This window comes from Mesoplodon mirus, assembly GCF_964341445.2.
Source record: "Mesoplodon mirus genome assembly, chromosome: 19".
In the NCBI taxonomy this organism is placed as follows: domain Eukaryota; kingdom Metazoa; phylum Chordata; class Mammalia; order Artiodactyla; family Ziphiidae; genus Mesoplodon; species Mesoplodon mirus.
Genome location: NC_138995.1, coordinates 19,019,857 through 19,040,500, shown reverse-complemented (window position 1 = coordinate 19,040,500; position 20,644 = coordinate 19,019,857). Strand labels below are relative to the sequence as shown.

The 20,644-nt window shown below is 50.1% G+C and overlaps 1 protein-coding gene across 2 annotated transcripts; it reads left to right on the top strand.

The window, feature by feature from the left end:
- The first annotated feature begins 1,665 nt into the window (after positions 1–1,665).
- NUTF2 (nuclear transport factor 2) lies at positions 1,666–19,168 on the top strand. 2 transcript variants are annotated; one of them, XM_082607014.1, is made up of 5 exons: positions 1,666–1,779; positions 15,024–15,151; positions 16,707–16,778; positions 16,863–16,961; positions 18,651–19,168. In XM_082607014.1, exons 2-5 carry the CDS (start codon positions 15,053–15,055, stop codon positions 18,762–18,764), a joined length of 384 nt encoding a protein of 127 aa, XP_082463140.1. In that variant the 5' UTR covers positions 1,666–1,779; positions 15,024–15,052; the 3' UTR covers positions 18,765–19,168. The 2 variants fall into 2 exon arrangements, with proteins under 2 accessions (XP_082463140.1, XP_082463141.1); XM_082607015.1 differs by lacking the exon at positions 1,666–1,779 and adding an exon at positions 2,098–2,248.
- The last annotated feature ends 1,476 nt before the right edge of the window (positions 19,169–20,644 follow it).

The following is a 20,644-nucleotide window of genomic DNA, read 5'->3' as shown; positions in this document are numbered from 1 at the left end:
AAATATGACTCCTTTCTCTGTTCCTTATGGAAAAAGCCACTTACCTGGGGGCTTTCCCTGTGGTTTCAAACTGGAATGACTCTAAAATTGTCTCTCTAGTTTCTGCTCTCCTTCTGGCCTCTTGGCACTGACTTGAGAAACAAGTGTGGTGGGGAGGAGGGGTGGGAGATAGGTTGTGCAGGTACCTAGATGTGGAAGGGACTGTATCTCTCCCTTCCTAGGGTTAGTTCTGGCTTGTCATAAGGTGGTGGAAGCACAGCAGTGCCCTTCCAGGCCAGGTGGGACTGAAGCCCTTTATGGGTAGGTATTGGATCAGTTGCTCAAGTGTCCCCACCCTCCTTCATTAGGAGTGAGGATTTTCCCAGGCCCAAGCCATGCTCCTTAGTGTGTCCTTTAGCTCCTGTGTGTTGAAGGGACTTAGACTGTTTCAGCTTTGGCTCACTTGAACCTCTCAGCAGGACTCCCAGGACAGGGTGAGGGCCAGACTGGCTAGGACTCTCTGGTGTCTGGATGTTGTGAGCACACAACCTATCTGGTGTTTTAGCTTCTGGAGGGGAGGAGGACAGCTCAGAGCAAGGGAGGTCCTAGATACACCACAAGCAGGGCAATGCAGAGTCTCCCTGACTGAGTAATAAGAGAAGAATCTAGTCAGGCAAAGTAATACACATCTGGGATTTAATTAAACAGAAGCCTAGCCTGGTCGTATGAGGCATTCCCGGGAGGAGCAGTGGGGGTGACGGTGAGGATCTGTGAAGGACCCTTCTGGAAGAACAAGAGAACTGAGAGATCTCTGGTCAGGAGAAGACTTGTTGCTATAAACTTTACCTGTGATCCCCCTGGCTTAGCTGCAGAGCATTTCCCCAGCAGGCCTGAACTAGAGACAGGCCTTAACTTCAAATGTTTGCGTTGCCCGGGAAACGATGAAAATGGGGGTTGAAAGGAAAGGGCAATGGGCGGGAGGGAGATTATGGACAATTTTATCACTTAAATCACGGGGGAGGTTTGGGCGTGCCAGTTATTACTCTTTTCTCTTAATAAAAATGAAACTCTTAGCTGCCCTGCCTGCTGGAAAAAAAACAAAAAACAAACTTGTGAGAATGTCTTGTAGACCCTAACTGCAGAAATCTAAAGAGTAATCTTGTCTCCAGCCCAAGAAAAGCCTCGCCTGCTTGAAACCAGCTTTGGGTCCGACTAGCACCGGGCAGGGCGCAAGTATGTTGGGACAAACAGAAGCTGTGCGTTCCGCCCCGGCTGGCCTTAGAGCAACACTCGTAAGAGCTGCAGGGGCGGCCAGAGCACCAAAGGGGAGGGGGCTTTGCGAGCGGAAACAGCTCAGGGGCCCAGGGAGGGGCGGCTAGGCCAGTTTGGGGCCAGGCCGAGCTCCCACGGAGGCGGGGCCAACACCGAACGGCCGCGCAACCAGAGCTGGGCCGGACCAGCTGGGACTTGGCGATAACTGAGCCCTGACCCCCGCCTGGCGCCAAGCTCGGGTGTTCCAGAGGCTTCCGCTAGACCACAATTCTCAGGGGCTCGCCTCGGCAGCCTCCCTCCCTGACTTAGTCTCCCCTCCCGCGCTGCGGGCCGTGTCTGGGCCTCGGCGCATAGGACGTCGGGAACTGTAGTTTTCTCCTGGCGCACCTATGCCAAAAAGGAGAACGGGGGGAACTGCGTTTCCCAGAGTGCAGCGGGGTGGCAAGGGAAGGCAGGGGGGAAGGGACAGTCGGTCGCAGACCGCGCTGGGTTGCCGCCGCTGCTGCCGCCATCGTGCCAGCCCCTCGGGTGAGTGTTGGGGCTAGCGCGCTGGGGCGGGGGCTGGGCCGCAGGAGCCGCGCTCCGGGTCGCCTGGAGCCTCAGCTGCGAGTCCCAGGGCCGCCCCTCCCCTCCCCCCCCCCGGCGGCCCGAAGCCGCGCGGGGCCGGGGCCATGTGTCGCGCGCGGCTCCGCCTCCCGTCGGTCCTCTGAGGCGGCGGCCGGGGGGAACACAGAGACAGCCAGGAGCCCATTTCAGGCGTACCGTGCCCGTGGCGGGCACACCGGACCGCGCCGGGGCCGGGCCTTTTTCTCTGTTCTGGACCACCCGGATGGAGCTCTCCGGGCCCCGCCCCGTCTGGCCTAGCCCGGCCTGCCCGAGTCCTGCAAACTCTGCAGGCAGGCTAGCGGGCGGACCCCAGCCACACGTCCTGCCGCCCGCCTGCCAAGGATCCGGGGATGGGCAGGTGCCCCCCGGCCCGCTCCGGAGTCAGCACTGGGTAAGGGCGCCCGCCTGCCGCAGCCCTACCCTCACCCGGTTCTCAACCATAGCTCGGCTAGGATGTAGGTGAACGCTCCTTTGCTTGTCTGCCCGCTGAGAGTGCACGAAACCTATCTCCCATTCTGGAACTCAGATTCTCCTGCATCGAGGCCAGGGTCAGGGAATCTGGGGTAGGGAGGGGGTTCCACGTGGGACTTCACCCCCGGCCAGTCTTGGAGGATCTGGCCTGATGAGATGAGGCGGCTCCGGACTCGTAGGCTCAGTCCCCGCCCTTCTCTCTGTCAGTGATCAGGCCCCAGCCGTGGGTGGGTTGGCCGGCCGCGTTAGTGGAGGGAGGGAAGGGAGGGAGGAAGCCAAGGAGCTAAGGCAGAATGTGTGAGCCTCCAACACGTTAGATCTCTGCAGCACAGCCTAATCCTCACTTCTGCCCCTCTCAGAGTCATCTGCCCTTTTCCCACAGAGGAGGATGATTCGATAAGAATGGTAACGGTAAGGTGGGGTTTAATGGAGGGGAAAGTAGAATCCAGGTCTGAGGTCCCTGAGCCTAGTGCCAAGCAAGAGGCCGGGCTGCAAGCAACATTGGGCATGGGGCACATCTGGGCTGTGGGGCTCAGATTCATGCTCTGTGAGGCCCTTCTGAAGCCTGGGTGGCAGCACTAGAGCTGGAGGCTGCAGAAAGTCAGGCTTCCCTCACCTGCCTGCTCACTTTCCAACAATTGAGTGACCTATCAACAGGCAGGAAGCTGGTTGGGCCTTGGGAAATTGCTTTTAATGATGGCTCCAAGGACTCCATTGATTTCTGGGAGTAGGGAAGTACCTAGCCATAGAGTAGTCTTCTAGCAGGCTTTGTAAAGGCACTCCTGATTGGTGATAAAATTAAGGGACAAGTTCAGAGAAGACCATGGGATATGGAGAAGAGACAGTTCGTTAAGCCTTGATTCCTCTGACCCCAGTGTAGCTTCTGAGCCACAGTTCTTGCAGGGATAAAGAAGCAGCTAAGTCTCTGCAGACCTGGCCTCAGCAGCATGCAATTCTTTTAGGAGAGTTGAGTTAGGCCTGTGATGCAGGAAGCCACCATCCTTGGAATTTTTTTTCCTTGAGTATTTCCCCAGGTAATATTTTTCTGGTCATTGAACTCTAGCCTTGGAAGTTTTCCTGCAGTTGAATTGCATTCTCCCTGGTTAAGGAGGACAGGCAAGGAAGCTTCTGTCCAGATCTCGTCACCAGGGCCTGCGTTCTCTCTGGACTCAACCCTCCTAGTCCACATCCTAGCCCACGAGCACATGGGAATCAGGTTCATTCAGTAGACTCAGGAGAGGCCTGGTTTGCCAGTGGAGGTGGGCAACAAGGAGGGACCACCCACAGGACACAAATAGGATCGGTGTGATTGGATCTCTTAGTGCTATAAGTAGTTGTTCCAAGACCTTGAGATTGTCTGGGTTGGTTCTTTCTAGGACACTGGTGTCAGGTGAATTAGGCTTTATGGCTGTGGATTAGTTCACACATTGCAAAGCCCTAGGTGACTTGAAAACAAGGGTTTTCTTCAAGGTCAAAATGCTGCTGTTCCTTGGGAAAAAGGAACAAAGGTTAGTTGGGAACAGGAGGAATTCAGGTCCCTCCCTCTCATTCCAATTGTTAAGTTCCTTATAACCTCCGTGTCTGGGGTCATCTAGGCATTGCTAGGCAGCCTGACCCCCATAAATCCTTGACCTTTCTGGAATTTGGCAGGCTATCTGTGTCTCAGAGCTCAGAGATACGAGAAGAACCCTGAGGTTCTCCAAAGTCAGTCTGCACCCTCTATTCATGTAGGGCTGACTTGGGAGGTGGGGCCTGGCATGGGACAGTCAGGATATGGCTGCGTGAGCAAGGGGGCAGGCTGTGAGGATGCTGGGTTCTCAACCAGCTCAACTAGGTCCCTTAGTGACATGGAGACCACCTCTCCTCTCTGAGCCACGTTTCACTTTATTCTATCTTTGCAGTTGGTGGGTTGGGATGGGAAGAATGATTTAAGTGAAAGAATTCTGAAATTTTAGAACTGGAAGGCACCTTATATCAAAAAATTCTGGAATACCGTTACTAAGGCATTAGTATCTTGCTTGAAATTATTTTTTTTCTCCTTTTACACCAATGATCCATTTTATTCAGCAACCATTCTTGCAGCGCTTTCTATATGTCAGCCCACTGGGCTGAGGCTGGAGGTAGAATAATGAATCCTACCAAGTCCTGATGCTGGGGAAAGGATGTCACAGTAGTGGAAGAGACAGAGGTAATGTTGCTATTATGTGCTGAGGGCTAAGTTGAAGGGACCCACAAGGGGCTCTTGGCCCTTTGCAAAAGAGGGGGCTTCTGAATGATTAGAGCACCAGAGAGGAAAGGTTGTTAGTGAGCCCACTCTCCTCTCCAGTGCCTGGAGAAACCACAGAACAAGGTATACTTCAGGATGTTGGGGCCAGGAAAGTCTGGGGTCCCTTGAGAAACTTGGCTGTCACCACTCCAAATTGCTGTAGCTGTTGAGTCTAGCAGCTGTCTTCTATTGGTAGCTCCTGCATTCCTCAGGGGTCTCTGCTGGGTGTTCTCCTGGTGCCTGAGAATGTCACCAGCATTCTGTGGTCTGTGGCCTTATTCCCTGCCTGGAACCTGGGTTTGTGGCTTCTGTCTCTTCTGAGACCCTCTCAGGTCACTTATTCAAGTGCCCAGTGCTCCTGGAGTGATATATATCAGGACATCTTCCCAGAGTCAGACAGAGGCGCTCTCCCCAGAAGTGAAAGGCAATAGTCCTTTTGGAGAGAGGGGAGTGAATCCAAAAAGTTTTCCACAGGATGGACATTGAAAGTTGGGCAGGATTTCTGTGCGCTGGGGTTGAGCTGAACCTCCTGATGGGCCTCCTTTTTTATTTTCTTTAATTTAATTTAATTTTTTATACTGCAGGTTCTTATTAGTTATCTATTTTATACATATTAGTGTATACATGTCAATCCCAATCTCCCAATTCATCCCACCACCACCACCACCACCCCCCCCCGCCACTTTCCCCTCTTGGTGTCCATACATTTGTTCTCTACATCTGTGTCTCTATTTCTGCCCTGCAAACCGGTTCATCTGTACCATTTTTCTAGGTTCCACATGTATGCATTAATATACGATATTTGTTTTTCTCTTTCTGACTTACTTCACTCTGTATGACAGTCTCTAGGTCCATCCACCTCTCTACAAATGACCCAATTTCGTTCCTTTTTACAGCTGAGTAATATTCCATTGTATGTATATACTACATCTTCTTTATCCATTTGTCTGTTGATGGGCATTTAGGTTGCTTCCATGACCTGGCTATTGTAAATAGTGCTGCAGTGAACATTGGGGTGCATGTGTCTTTTTGAATTATGGTTTTCTCTGGGTATGTGCCCAGTAATGGGATTGCTGGGTCATATGGTAATTTTATTTTTAGTTTTTTAAGGAAACTCCATACTGTTTTCCATAGTGACTGTATCAATTGACATTCCCACCAACAGTGCAAGAGGGTTCCGATTTCTCCACACCCTCTCCAGCATTTGTTGTTTGTAGGTTTTTTTTTTTTTAATAAAATTTATTTTATTTATTTATTTATTTTTGGCTGCGTTGGGTCTTCATTGCTGTGCGTAGGCTTTCTCTAGTTGCAGCGAGTTGGGGCTATTCTTCGTTGCGGCAGGTGGGCTTTTCATTGCAGTGGCTTCTCTTGTTGCGGAGCACAGGCTCTACAGATGTGGGCTTCAGTAGTTGTGGCTCGCGGGCTCTAGAGCGTAGGCTCAGTAGTTGTGGTGCACGGGCTTAGTTGCTCCATGGCATGTGGGATCTTCCGAGACCATAGGTCGAACCTGTGTCCCCTGCATTGGCAGGCGGATTCTTGGCCACTGTGCCACCAGGGAAGTCCCGTTTGTAGATTTTCTGATGATGCCCATTCTAACTGGTGTGAGGTGATACCTCATTGTAGTTTTGATTTACATTTCTCTAATAATTAGTGATGTTGAGCAGCTTTTCATGTGCTTCTTGGCCATCTGTATGTCTTTGGAGAAATGTCTGTTTAGGTCTTCTGCCCACTTTTTGATTGGGTTGTTTATTTTTTTTATATTGAGCTGCATAGGTTGTTTATATATTTTGGAGATTAATCCTTTGTCCGTTGATTTGTTTGCAAATATTTTCTCCCATTCTGAGGGCTGTCTTTTCATCTTGTTTGTAGTTTCCTTTGCTTTGCAAAAGCTTTTAAGTTTCATTTAGGTCCCATTTATTTATTTTTGTTCTTATTTCCATTATTCTAGGAGGTGGATCAAAAAAGATCTTGCTGTGATTTATGTCAAAGAGTGTTCTTCCTATGTTTTCTTCTAAGAGTTTTATAGTGTCCAGTCTTAAATTTAGGTCCTAATCCATTTTGAGTTTATTTTTATGTATGGTGTTAGGGAGTGTTCTAATTTCATTCTCTTACATGTAGCTGTCCAGTTTTCCCAGCACCACTTATTGAAGAGACTGTCTTTTCTCCACTGTATATCCTTGCCTCCTTTGTCATAGATCAGTTGACCATAGGTGTGTGGGTTTATCTCTGGGCTCTCTATCCTGTTCCATTGATCTATATTTCTTTTTTTGTGCCAGTACCATATTGTCTTGATTACTGTAGCTTTGTAGTATAGTCTGAAGTCAGGGAGTCTGATTCCTCCAGCTCCGTTTTTTTCCCTCAAGACTGCTTTGGCTATTTGGAGTCTTTTGTGTCTCCATACAAATTTTAAGATTTTTTTGTTCTAGTTCTGTAAAAAATGCCGCTGGTAATTTGATAGGGTTTGCATTGAATCTGTAGATTGCTTTGGGTAGTATAGTCATTTTCACAGTACTGATTCTTCCAATCCAAGAACATGGTATATCTCTCCATCTGTTTGTGTTGTCTTTCATTTCTTTCGTAAGTGTCTTATAGTTTCCTTCATACAGGTCTTTTGTCTCCCTAGGTATGTTTATTCCTAGGTATTTTATTCTTTTTGTTGCAATGGTAAATGGGAGTGTTTCCTCAATTTCTCTTTCAGAGTTTTTCATCATTATTGCATAGGACTGCAAGAGATTTCTGTGCATTAATTTTGTATCCTACAACTTTACCAAATTCATTGATGAGCTCTGGTAGTTTCCTGCTGGCATCTTTAGTATACTCTATGTATAGTATCATGTCATCTGCAAACAGTGACAGTTTTACTTCTTCTTTTCCAATTCATATTTTATTTCTTTTTCTTCGCTGACTGCCGTGGCTAGGACTTCCAAAACTATGTTGAATAATAGTGGTGAGAGTGGACATCCTTGTCTTGTTCCTGATCTTAGAGGAAATGCTTTCAGTTTTTCACCATTGAGAATGATGTTTGCTGTGGGTTTGTCGTATACGCTGATGGGCCTCTTTTTAAAGTTATTTTTTTCTGAATAGCCATTTGAGGATGTTTGTGTGTGTGGAGTTGGATTTGAGTTGACTACCCCTTCCCCAGCTTTGAGATTCTGTGATTCTCTTGCTTTGACCCTATGTGACAGGAATTCTTGAAGACTCTCTCCCTGAAGGAGGCCACAGCGTGTGGGTTATCCCTGCAGTGACTTCCAGGCCTGGAGTCAGTCTGGAGTGACTGATCATTCTGGTAATCACCCTTACCACCAGGTCTGTGTGGCACCTTCTCCTTCTCACCCTCTCAGCTGGAATGTGTCTTCCTGGGAGGAATCATTTGCTCAGGTCTGGCTACGACTAGGGAAGTGTCTTAGTGGCCAGGGAAGAGGACCACAAGAGAGCTGGGGTTGGCCCTTCTCACTACCCTGGGCCTTTCTCTTTATTTGTTGCTGGTACCTGCTATGTACCAACTCCTTAAGCACCCGGGCTGGAGTTGGGGCTACGCTGGAGGAGAACCTCCCCTCATGAGAGGGGTGTGTCCAAGGTACCTGGGAACTGAGGGTAGTTTGCCTCAGTAAACTGGGGGAATTCTGGAATGTTTGTTTCTTAAAGCCTCAGGTACTGCATTAGAGCCATTGGGTCTCACCAGGGCAGAAACTGTGGCCCCCTGGAAGGATGTCTGTAAAGAGACATTGGTTCACTTGCAGAGATGGTCAGGCCCAGGTCAAGGCAAGTTCTCATTTGTAGGTTGTAAACCTGCTTTGACAGGCTGAGCATGCACTTAGAGGCTTTCTGTTCTGATGGCCATGGAGCTTGCTGATTTCAAAGGGGAAGAAAAGGCCTGGGCTCCATTCCTCACAGCCTCATTTTGCCACCTATGCTTTCTGCTGCTTGACATGGGCTCTCAGCTGTTCCAGTCCAGGCCAATTTTGTGGACATTTTAATGCTGACTATGCCAGTGGCCTTCTGTGGTCTTGAATTCTTTCCTAATCTCTCAGAGTCTAGGTTTCTTCATCTACAAAGTTATACTAATCACACCAGCTTTACAGGGCTGTGAGACTCAAATGAGAGAACACAAGTAACTGTTTGGCTTGCAGGAGTTTGACTTACAGTACATGAACCAGCGAGTTTATGGATGGGAGCTCTCTAGGACAGGGGCCTCAGAGATCCCTGAGCCATCTGGGAAGGGGTGGCCATTCAAGGACTGAATAAGCATGGAGCAGAGGGACTACAGTGCAGGTCTCGGGATTCACCTTCTGGGCCAGCCAGGGCAGCCTGAAATCTCTGGAGCCCTTTCTTCAAATAGAAGAGAAGGAAAAGGCCCTTAGGGTGCTGGGGGCACCTAGACACCAGGGGTCTGCCCCAGGAAAGGGTTCTGTCCTGGTCAGCCATCTGGGCAGCAGACCTTAGCTGATTTCCCTCCCAACTTCAGGCAGGGGAGTGGTGGACGAGGCTGTTGCCAGTCCTCGGTCAAGGCTGCTCTTTAGTGTGGTGTCCCTACAGGAGACTGAGATACCCACCTTCTTCCTAGCTCTTGACCTAGTATTCCCCTAGCACCTGCCAATGACTGCTTACAGCTGAGTCCTGCTTTATACCCTCAGTTGATTACCCCTAACATCCTCATAATTACTGATGAAGAGACAGGGTCAGAGGGTCATACCATGAGGGAGAGAGAGGAGACGCAAGCTAGAGGCCAGGCCTTTGAGGGAAGTGGTTGTGTGCCTGCTATTCAGCCCCAGGTGTCCCTCAGGTGATCAGAACCTTGCGGGGGGAGGGAGGGTGTTTGGGGCTAAGCCCCACTTCCCACACGCCTCAGACAGATGGCTGGGTGGAAGGCAAAGGATTGTTTCCTGACAACTTGGACAGAAGGTGTGGGAGGAGGGGAAGTGGGTCACTTGGCCACTTAAATTGAACAGGGTTTGCCCAGAACTCACTCCTCCAGAGCAGAGGGGCTGGGCCAGGCACCATGGGAACAGGGGTGCCCCAGTCAGGGAGACGGACCATAAACAAATATGTAAATGTGACAATCTCACGCAGTGACAAGTGCTAAGAAGACGAAACGGGGTGGTGAAGTAAGTAACTGGGTGGCTGCTTTAGACGGAGTGGTCACAGTGTCTGAAGGTGTCTATGAGGAGGTAACATTTGACCTGACACATATGTGACAAGGAGGCAGACACATGAAGATGTACGAAGAAGGGTGATCCAGGTAGAAGGATCAACAGTTGCAAACCCCTCCAGTGAGACAGGCTCGACATGTTCCAGAAACAGGAAAATGCCCAGAGTGGCTGCAGAGGACGGGAAGTAGTGGGTGGCAGGAGACAAGGTTGGATAGCTGGGAGGCCAAGTCACCCAGGGCCTTGAAGGCAGGGTAAATGGTTGAGACTTTGTCAGTGGGGAATGGGAAGGGAAGTCATTGGAGGGCCGTAGGACAGGATATACAGCACCCCTCAGATCATGGAAAGAGGTGCAGTTTGTTCCTGAAGGACAGGCACTATGCAGCCTTCCCTCTCACTCCCCACAGTGCACGCCTGTGCTCTGGGTTTAAGCCAAGGTTGTCTGTCAGTCCCACCTGTCGGAGTCCTTCTCAGCCTCTGCTTCAGGGCTCTTGGAGGCCTAGCAGACAGTAGGTGTGAGGGTAATAGAGATGGTTGGTGCCAATTTCAAGTGTCCTATTATAAGCTCAGCACATCTGGAATTCTCTGCGGACCTTGATGATGGGCCCTCAGATGTGAGCATCCTTCTGTTTTATTAGTCTGGAGTCAGTAATGTCCTCTTCCTCATCACTCTCCTGCCTCCAGCCCTGACCCAGGTCCAGCTAGGCCAGCATCTATCTCTGCTGAGATGGTAGAATGGGGTTGTGACTTTGAAGATCTGGGAAGACTGTGAGATCATCCCCCGTGAAAACACCCATTGTTTAATGTGGCAGTCTGCCTGGTGCCTTTGTTTGGAGGCAGAAGCCCTGGTTCAGACCTGTCTTGCCCCTGTCCGAGAAAGCCAAGGTCAGAGATCAGGGCTTCAGCCCTACATGTTGTTCTTTTTTTTTTTTTAATTTATTTTATTTTTATTTATTTTTGGCTATGTTGGGTCTTCATTGCTGTGCGCGGGCTTTCTCTAGTTGCGGCGAGCGGGGACTACTCTTCGTTGCGGTGCACAGGCTTCATTGTGGTGGCTTCTTTTGTTGCAGAGCACAGGCTCTAGGCATGCGGGCTTCAGTAGTTGTGGCACGCAGGCTCAGTAGTTGTGGCTCGCAGGCTCTAGAGTGCAGGCTCAGTAGTTGTGGCGCACGGGTTTAGTTGCTCTGTGGCGTATGGGATCTTCCTGGACCAGGGCTCGAACCCGTGTCCCCTGCATTGGCAGACGGATTCTTAATCACTGCACCACCAGGGAAGCCCCCATGTTGTTCATTTTTATCTCCAGACTAGTTATCACTGGGAGTCCTGGCTCTGGACTCCACTAAGCCTGGTTCCATCCAGTTCTACTATTTATTAGGCTTGTGACCTTGAGCAAATTAGTTGACCTTGCTGGGCCTCATTTTGCTCATCTCTAACATGGGAGTTGACTCACAGGGTGTTAGAATAAATGCATGTAAAGCCCTTAGCACATTTCTACACGTAATACACATTAGTGAAAATGAGACATTATCAGCCGGACATTGCTGTTTCAAGTTTCAAAATATGGAAACACTGACCCAGAATTTGAGGATAAAAATGAAGTTTTTTCTGTTACCCAGTGGAATCTCCTGGGCCAGAGGTTTTAACCTGGGGTCTGTGACAACCTCAGGGAGTATGAATGACTTGAAATCATTCACAAGGCTGGGGCATCTCTGCCTCTGTGCAAATTTATTGGGAAAGGGCCATGGTTTATGAGACATTTTTAGAGGGTCTTTGCATCCACAGAGACCTAAGGGTCAGTGAAGGCTGATGCTCAGTGGGTGAGAGGTCACCAAGGTCATTTCTGCTCCTCAAGGATCCTGGCCTTAGTCAGCCTAAGTGAAGCAGGAGACGGTGTGGTCAGCAGCCCTCTTGGAAGAGCTGTAGGAGAAGCTGTCATGAAGGTCACTCTCCAATCTGATGTGAGGCTGCCCCTCAGCCTTGGCATTTTGTTTCTTTCCAGGCGGTTCTTTCCACAATAAATATATTAGAAACAAGGTCAGGGCTGGCTGGCCATCCTGGGGAACATCCTCCCAGCCTGGCCCACCTCTCCCCTATGTTGCATGGGGATGGGAGGTGGGCTCTGCACCCTGTTGCTTTTTCTGGACTCAGGAATGCTGCCTCCTGGCTCTGAGTGCAAATCTTTGTGGAAGATTTGGAGTCAGAAACTATAAATCCTGTAGTTTGCTGAACTCTGTGCTGGGAGGTTGAGGGGGTGGGGTCGGGTGTGGCAGGAACCACACTGGAACCCTCACAGCCCAGAGCCACAGTCTTTAGGCAGAGGAATGAGCCCTGGGTGTGTTGATATGGCTTTGCACGTGGGGTTGGAGTCAACAGTTGAGTCTGGAAAGGAGGACCCAAATGTGTGGCATCTGAACAGTGACCTGAGGGGAGGGCGGGCATCACGGCTGGAGGACTCACCTGTGCAAAACACACAGGGAGCAAGCACTCAGAGAGTTCTGGTGTGTTTACGTGTGGAGCTGGATGGAGATAGGAGAGAATGGCTGAGGAGTCAGGGATGGGTGTGGATAGCCACCTGTGGGGCTTTGGGGTTTGACCTTTAACCCAAGGGTGAGGGTTTTGTAGGGGAGGGACATGGACATCCTTGTGGTTTAGAGCTCAGGGATGCAAAGTTAGCAGAAAGCAAGCAGTTGCCTTGACCAGGGAACCCAGTATCAGCACTGATGTACTGGGTGAGCTTGGGGCAACCAGCTGAACCTTGGTTTTCCCACCTGTAAAGTGGGCTGACAGTGGCATCTGACCACATGGCGATGTGATCACGACATAAACACATCAGGGTCAAGCAGGCCTTGAACGAGGTTGGTGTTGGCCTCAGCGGCCCCATTTGGCATCTTTAAAGCAAAGACTTCAGTCCACATACTTTTGAAGGTTCCTTCTTCCACTTTCTGGGAGCCCCTGAGCAGTCCTGTTCCTCAGGAGAGCTCACTCTGCCCTGCCCCACTCCACCGGGCCAAGGGGGTCTTCTTGTCCTTTTATCCCTCCACCTCTTTACTCCACCACTACTTCTGCCAAGTAGTTTTTGTATTAGCATGTTATCACACTGTTAAGAACAATGTTGAAAAAGGAAAAAACACCCCCCCACTTCCTTCACCTCACTGTCCCACCACATGGCGCCACTTTTTTTTTCTTTGGATCAGCTTCTGGCCTTATTTCCCCTCATCCTCCACCTCCAGCTTCTCGGTTTCCTGCCCTAATCTCTTTCTATGGCTCCAGACATTTGCTAATGTTGTTTCTTCTGACTGGCATACTCCTTTCTCCAAGACCTTCCCTGAGGGGTGCTGAGGACAGAGGGGGAGATGGCCCTCATCCATTCCTCCAGCTTTCCCCCTGCCCCAGAGTTCAAGATGCTCAGGAAGGCATCTTGAGAGCATGATGTGGTAGGGTTGGGCCACGATGAGTGAGCCAAGCATAGTGAATACTAGGGTGGAAGGGGCAGAGATGCAAGATGTGGGGCTGTGTCCTGCCTCCAGTAACCCAAGTTTGCATGTGGTACAGTCACAGTCTGACCCCTTGGAAATGTGACAGAGCAGCTGGGACCAGCTGTTGATCCTATGTTTTTCCCATTTGTTGATGTATTTCTTGGCAGAGTGTGAACTGGGACACACCTTGTCCCAAGCAGGCATGACCGGGTCCAAGCTTTCTCCTCTGCTTGTTTTAGACTTTCCTGGACATTTCTTAGTCATCCCAGCACTGAGCTGCTATTTTTAGTACCACCACCTCCTAGGGGACCTAAAATAAAGCTGGCTCAGCTTCCTGGCCCCTCATTGGCTGGAGTGTTGGTCACAGGCAGGGAGATTGGCTGGATTGGGGATAAGCCACTGCCCACTAACACTGTCCTTCCCTCTGGCTTCTCTGGCCTTGGGTGAGGTCATAGGGACTGGAGCAAACTAGCCCTCACCATGTTGAGTTGAGGGCTTTACTAGGTTCCCTTAGTGAGACCACAACCACTGGCAACATCAGGGTTCCACCCTCTTATAGAGAAGGGGACTGAGGCCCTAAGAAGTGCAGTGACTTGCGTGAGATCCCACTACTGCCAATGGTTGTCTGCCAGGGCCAAACCCGCCTCCTTACTGCTTTGGTTCAGAGTTCCTGTTACTAGGAGAGAGGGGGTGGGCTCCTCTACAGTCAGAGATGACTACAGAGCAACACACAGGTCTGCTGTCATGGATCCTGCAGGGAGATGCACTCCACCCTACCTGGGCCTGCCAAAGCGTGAGCGACTCTTTCATCTAGGGCTTGGGTTTTCCGTCTAGCAGCTTGGGGTCCCTGATATCTGTAGCAGGGCGGGGGTTGGGGGGCCCTCCCCTCCCCTCCCTCTCCTCCCCTCCTCAGAGACTGGAGAGGGGCAGCCCTTCTGATGGAGCCAGTGCTGGGATGGGGATGTGAAGACATGACACATTTCCCCCTCACAGCCTTCATTTCCCCTCCCAACATTTCTGTTATTACCTGTGATCCTCTGAACCCATGGTTCCAGCTCTGAAGTGGGTAGATGTAACCCCCATCAGTGACGAAATCATGTCACCTGGCCTCAGTGATGTAAACTGCCCCCTTAAGACAAAGTGTGTGCGGGGGGAGTCACTCACTGTCTTTGTTGCAAATGGGGCCTTGAGGAGCCATTTCCCCCCACTCTCACTGGGTCTTCTTCCACCTGCCAGTAAGCCCCGGGGGCCAGTGTTGAGGGACTGAGTGCTGAGTCTCAGCAGGACAAGGAGTGGGCCTGAAGGCTGCAATAGAAGACACTCCACATACAGACATCAGTAGTTCCCGACCTGCAAAATGGGAAGAATAGCAATAACTCTCGACTTGCAGGTTGTTGAGAGGATTAAATGAAAAGATATGGGGAGAGTGCTTAGCTCCTCCTTAAAAACCCATCCCTCCATTGGACTTGCTCTGACCTTCCTTTGTCCTGGCTCCACCCTCAGTACCCATCCTGCTGTTTCATCCACGAGAGCCCTTCAAAAGGAGGGTCTGGAAAAAAAAAAAAAAAAAAGGAGGGTCTGGGTCTGGTCCACCTCTGGGCTCCCTGCACTGGTCTGTATTGAGGGATCGCCAGTCAGTTCCCTGGGCCCTCTCTGTGTTTCCTGGGAGAACAGACCTCAGCAAAAGACTCCTTACTCAAGGAGGTCTGGGAGGGGTGGGAGTCAGTGAGGAGACTGGCTGGCTACCTCCTGCTTCCACGGTACCAAGGTACCAACACTACCCTCCCTGTCTCACTGGACTTGCAGGTCTCAACGAGGCCGGGTGACGCTCCAGAATGGGAGACAAGCCAATTTGGGAGCAGATTGGATCCAGCTTCATTCAACATTACTACCAGTTATTTGATAACGACAGAACCCAACTAGGCGCAATTTATGTAAGTCTTCAGCTCTAGGACCAGAACGGGACCTCAGGGGATAAATTCAGATGTTGGGCCAGTGCCTCCAGTTCACAAGTTCTGGCAGCCCTCACTGAATTTGGCTGTCCCCTTTTATCTGAGCTACTCTCTATGGCACAGGGGGCTTAAGGCCTAGCCCAACTCCCTGGTCCACACATTGCTTTCTGTCATCTATAAGACTGGATTCTGATACCCTAGGCAGCAGGTTCTGGGCTTGCCATTCCGTGATCCTGGGAGTGCCTCTGTTCTAGATTGGGCAGCAGCAGACAGAGGCTAGGGCTCATGGTGCCCTCTGGAGGCAGCAGCTGTAAGCATCAGTGCCCCACTGATCTCTCCTGGAGGCCCCAGGTCCACCTTCCTTTGGGGGGCCAAAAGCCCCTGAGTGCTCATGGGAAACGAATGGGGTTAGTCCAGGGAGGTTGGTGTGTCTTGAGAAACCCTTCTGTGCAGGTATGATTTGCTGCTATTTTAGTGATGTTCATATATACCAAGAGTTAATTGTATTTGACCCTGCCCAAGATAGAAATGTGATTGATCAGGCCACCCCTAGCAGGTCTGCCCAGGATAGGAGAGGTAGGAGTCATCCAGCATAGCCTTGCAGTCTGACTGGGCTGTGGGCAAACTCCTTTGTGTCTCCCTCCAAAAAGTCAGGGCCAGTTCAGAAATTTTGAAGAAAAGAAAATGATCTTACCAGTGGAAGAACAAATCCAGCACAGGTATTTGATTGTCATTATCATAGGTAGAGAATTTTAAAAACTCAAACTGGTATGACTCTGGGATCCTTGGCACTTCTACCTTATTGCTTTTAAAATCAATTAAAGCAGGTCTGACCCAGAGAAGAGTTAGCAAGGTCCTAAAAGAGTACTTTATGTATGTCATTTTATATAAACCTCAGCACATGTTCCTTTTAAAGATCAGGAAACTGAGTCTCAGGGGGGGAAAAAAAGAGTAGCTTGCTTAATGTCAGAGCTGGTAAGTAGCAGAGGCACTTTTGAGTTCTGCCCCTGAAGGCTGTGGCAGGAGAGATGGGGTGGGGAAGAAGTGAAGGTAGTGGGTTACATGTTGATGGTAGGGAGGGTTCCAGGCAAGGCCTTGTCAGCCTCCATTCCTCCCTGACCCCATGAGAAGGGCCTCTGTGGAACTCACTGATGGCTTTTCTGGGACTGGTGCTGACTGACCATGCAGCAGGATGGCTTTTGACTGAGCCCTGGCCACATATAGCCAGCCTGGAGCTCATGCATATCAAAGGCCATACAACTTCTTGAATAAAAGGTGGGAAGTGAACTTACTTATTAATAAGTTCGTATTTTGTTACATAGTCTTTCGGAGCTTGGGTTCTGCAGTGCTGGGGTGTAATTAAAGAAGTTGTTCATCCTGTAAAGTTTGGAAGTTACCCTCATTTTCCTTCTTTACAGACAGGGAAACTAAGACATGAACTAATTTCCCCAAGCAAGACCCTTGTCAGGGTCCCTTCAGGGCCTCAGAGATACTCCTTGTGCTCTGAAGCCCTGACCCCAGGTTTCCTGGTTTTCAGATTGATGCGTCATGCCTTACGTGGGAAGGACAGCAATTCCAGGGGAAAGCTGCCATTGTGGAGAAATTGTCTGTAAGTAAGGGCCAGGGCTGGGCTGCAGGCAGCTCCTTCCCCACCCCACTGGCCACAGCCCACCACCCACTCTTTCCTTTGCAGAGCCTTCCGTTCCAGAAAATCCAGCATAGCATCACGGCGCAGGACCATCAGCCCACGCCAGATAGCTGCATCATCAGCATGGTTGTGGGCCAGCTCAAGGTAATAGTGCTGCTGCCTTGCAGTGCTGCTGTCCTGCTTCTCAAGGGACACCCAAAGTGATGCCTAGAGCTGTGTAGCTCAGTACAATAGCCATCAGCCACATGTGGTGATTTTTAAATTACATTAAGTAAAATGAAATAAAATTAAAATATAGTTCCTCAGTTGCATTAGTCATACTTCAAGTGCTTGTGGCTGCCTATTGGACAGCGCAAACATAGAACATTTCTGTTATTGCAACAAATCCTATTGGAGAGCACTGGTATAGAGCATTTTTGGAAAAGGGACAAGAGGTATAGGAGCAGGATGGGGCTGTGATCCAAGCCACTGTGCCTTTGCACTGCCGCAAGGTGTGGGTGGGCCTTCTGCAGGCAGCTGATCCTGAACTGGAGTCCATGCTGCCACTCCCCAAGCTGGCTGCTGATTCTTCCACCTGCTGAGCAAAGCAGATTCCTGAAACTCTTGCTTCTCTTTGCATTTCTCCTTCCACTTCTCAAGACCTGTTACCTGCAAAGCCTTCCTGTGGTCCCGTACCCGCCAGGAACTCCTACTTGTTATGCTCTAACAGGCTGAAGCCAGATTCTTGATTTCCAAAAAAAGCCTCTCCTCCTTCCCAAAGCAGGACAAATGAGCTGCCCCTTAACCAGGTTCCAACCTCCTGGGCCTGTGGCATCATGGGGCCCAGAATAACAGGCCCACATGCCTTCTCCCTAGGCTAGGCAGGGCTTCTTGAGTCCGATACAAGGGTGGAAGAAAGTGGGGGGGGCCTAGGCCTCTCCAGTGGACCCAGACGGACCTGGCTTCTGGCCTGTTCTTTCCTGTTAGTTTCTCCTGCCTGTCCAAGATACCATGCCCAGAGAGTGTGCTCAAATAGGCCTTGGGAGTGAGGAGGTCTCTCCTGGCGTCTTAGTGCCCACTTTCCCAGGCTGGAATCAGGTAGCAGTGCCTCTTCCCACCTGGCTTCAGGTTCTTTCTGGTGTTTTTTTTCGTCCAACCCCCAAAAGACTGATTTGCCTCCTTGCTGATGATAATTCCTGGAAAAAACAGTGATGTTAGAAACACCGTTGGTTGGCTGGGCTCCTACCTCAACTAGGCCTCATTTGGGTATTCTGCAGTTTGGGTGGAAGTCTCTTGCCTTTCTTTTTTCGTTGCAAATATGTTACATGAGAAGAAACAGATTACCTGATAGTGCTGCATTGGTTTTTTTCCCCTGTAGAGCTGTAATCAGTGTGAGCTTGGTTTTGAGCCTTTTCTCATGTACTTGGCCATAGTCAGTATCAGTAGTAGCTTCTCCTGGTTGGACTAACTGGCATAATCAGACGCTAAGATTGTTTAGTTTTCAGATTACTGTGAGTTACATGGTAAGTGCTGCAGAACTCTTTCAAATTGATCACTTGTGCCCAGCAACATGGGTTCAGAGGCACGTACGTTCTCTGCTCTGTTGCTGTAGCTAACTGGTGAGTTGTTCTGCAGTTTGTGTTCATAGCAGTGTGAGCTGCCATCTCAAGGCCCCTTTGTGTCCAGTTCAGTGTTTCATACATTGTGTCAATTCACAGTCACAAGTACCCTTTAGCTCTCCTAGGATTTGCGCCCAAATTGTAGGGCCTGATCCCAAAGTCAGCGCTCACCTCCTGCTGAACACCCTTCCTGTTCCTTGGCCACCTTACTGAACCATTTTCTCTCTCCTCACAGGCCGATGAAGACCCCATCATGGGGTTCCACCAGATGTTCCTATTAAAGAACATCAATGATGCTTGGGTTTGCACCAATGACATGTTCAGGCTTGCCCTGCACAACTTCGGCTGACCTCCTCCCAGCCAGGCACTCATGCTGTTTCCTCCTCCCTCCTCTTCCCGATATTATTCATGCTCCTCCAGATGCTCCAAATATCATACACAAATGAGCAGGGCCGCGGTGGGAGTGGGCGCAGTGCGCTACTGCTGCCGAGGTATTGTGCATGATGTTTGGACGCTAGACTAGTTGCATCTGACGGGAGAAGTTTGTGTTGTACCAGCGCATGCCTTGGAAAGACTTAAGTAATGCGAAAGGTTGTATTTTTTTTTTTTTTTTTAATCTACTGACAAGTTGCTCTAGTAACCCAAAGAAGTGAAGGAGAAAGCAGCTGCCTCACCACCGAGATATTGATTTGTTCAGATGTTTCAATGCCTCATGATACAATAAAACCACGAAAATTTTCTTAACAGTTTAAATTGTTTTAATTAGTTTAATAGTTGGCTGGGCATCAGTAACTACCCTGCCTCATTGGCTCTCTCATGTCTCACCCTCCCACCTCTACCCCACTTCAGCGATACCTGTTGCAAGGAGAAAACGCTGAAGCAGCACTCTCAGCTGGCTTCTCTCAGAAGCCCTGTAGGGCATAGTGTTCCCTCCATGGCCCACCTGGTCTTGGGAAAGTGAGCTGCAGACAGGCAGAGCTCAGGTCTGACCTGAAGCTTCCCTTGCACTGAAGCCTCTGCAGTCAGTTCCGACACCTCCTGTGACCTCTACACTGGGTAGGGTCAAGGCTCTAATGACATGTGAGATGACCCAGAACCCCACTGAAGATGGAAAAGCCTTGGCAAAAATGGCCCATTAGCTTCAGGCCCTCTGAACTGAGGGCTCAGCAAGACCAAGTATGAGCAGAGGTTTGAGGAAGAAGGGCCTGTTCTATGCACAGAAGGGTCAGGATCACATCCAGTGTGCCCTGTAAATCCCAAGCCAAGCAGAGGGCAGCTCTGATGCTCTACCATCTGCTGTGGATATCATTACCCAAAGGGGAATAACTCGAACAGCCAGCCTCCAATGCCCGTGGAGCCAGGCCTGGTTGGGTTGGAGTATAGATCTAGAACTATGAAAGAAAGCATTCTGAGTTTGAGGGATTTAGGTTCTAGGATTTCTCACCCCCGAGACCTCTGCAAGACATCTCTAGGCCTCCTCCAATTCCCTCCCTGACCACACACACACACCTTCACACTATCTTCAAATCCCAGGAAGTCTCAGCTGTTGGGGCAGTTTCTGCTCCTCAGTTTTGGGGACAAGCCTTGCCTAGTACAAATCTAGCCCTTGAGCCCTGAGACCTTGGTGGTGTAAAACTCGTGGCAAGGTAGCAACCACAGGCTAGAACCAAACCCAGGACTTGGGCTGATGCCCTGTTAGGGGTTTTAGGGTTGGTGAGGGCACCACAGCTTTGCCTGACCTGCACAGCCCCCTTCCCTCCTGCACTATGGATGGAAGCCAAGGACTTCCTCAGACCCCCACTGGTTGCCTGGCTACACTGGGCACTGGGCTGAATGATGTGCTGTTTGAAAGGACAGCATACTCAGGAGATTTCAATGGGGCTGATTTCTTGGCTGCTGTGTATTTGGGGGGTGGAGGTTGGGGAGAGAGGTAGAAACCTGCTGCCTCTTAAACCACCCTGTATAAAATCTGCAATACAGCTTTTCCATGTACCTGTGCCTGAAATGTCTGCAATAAAGAGGTGTTTGTAAACTATGGTTCCTTTCTTTTTGCCTGACGGTGCCAGGTCATGCAGGGGGATGCTGGGAGACATTAGGGAACAATGTGATGTTTGTGGTGGGACCATCTCCTCTGCCCTTGCAATTCTTGGGTCCGTGACTTCACGGGTCCCCTCAGGTCTTGGGTTACATTGACCCACTTCCCAAAGGGAAAACCAAGGCTCCTGCCAA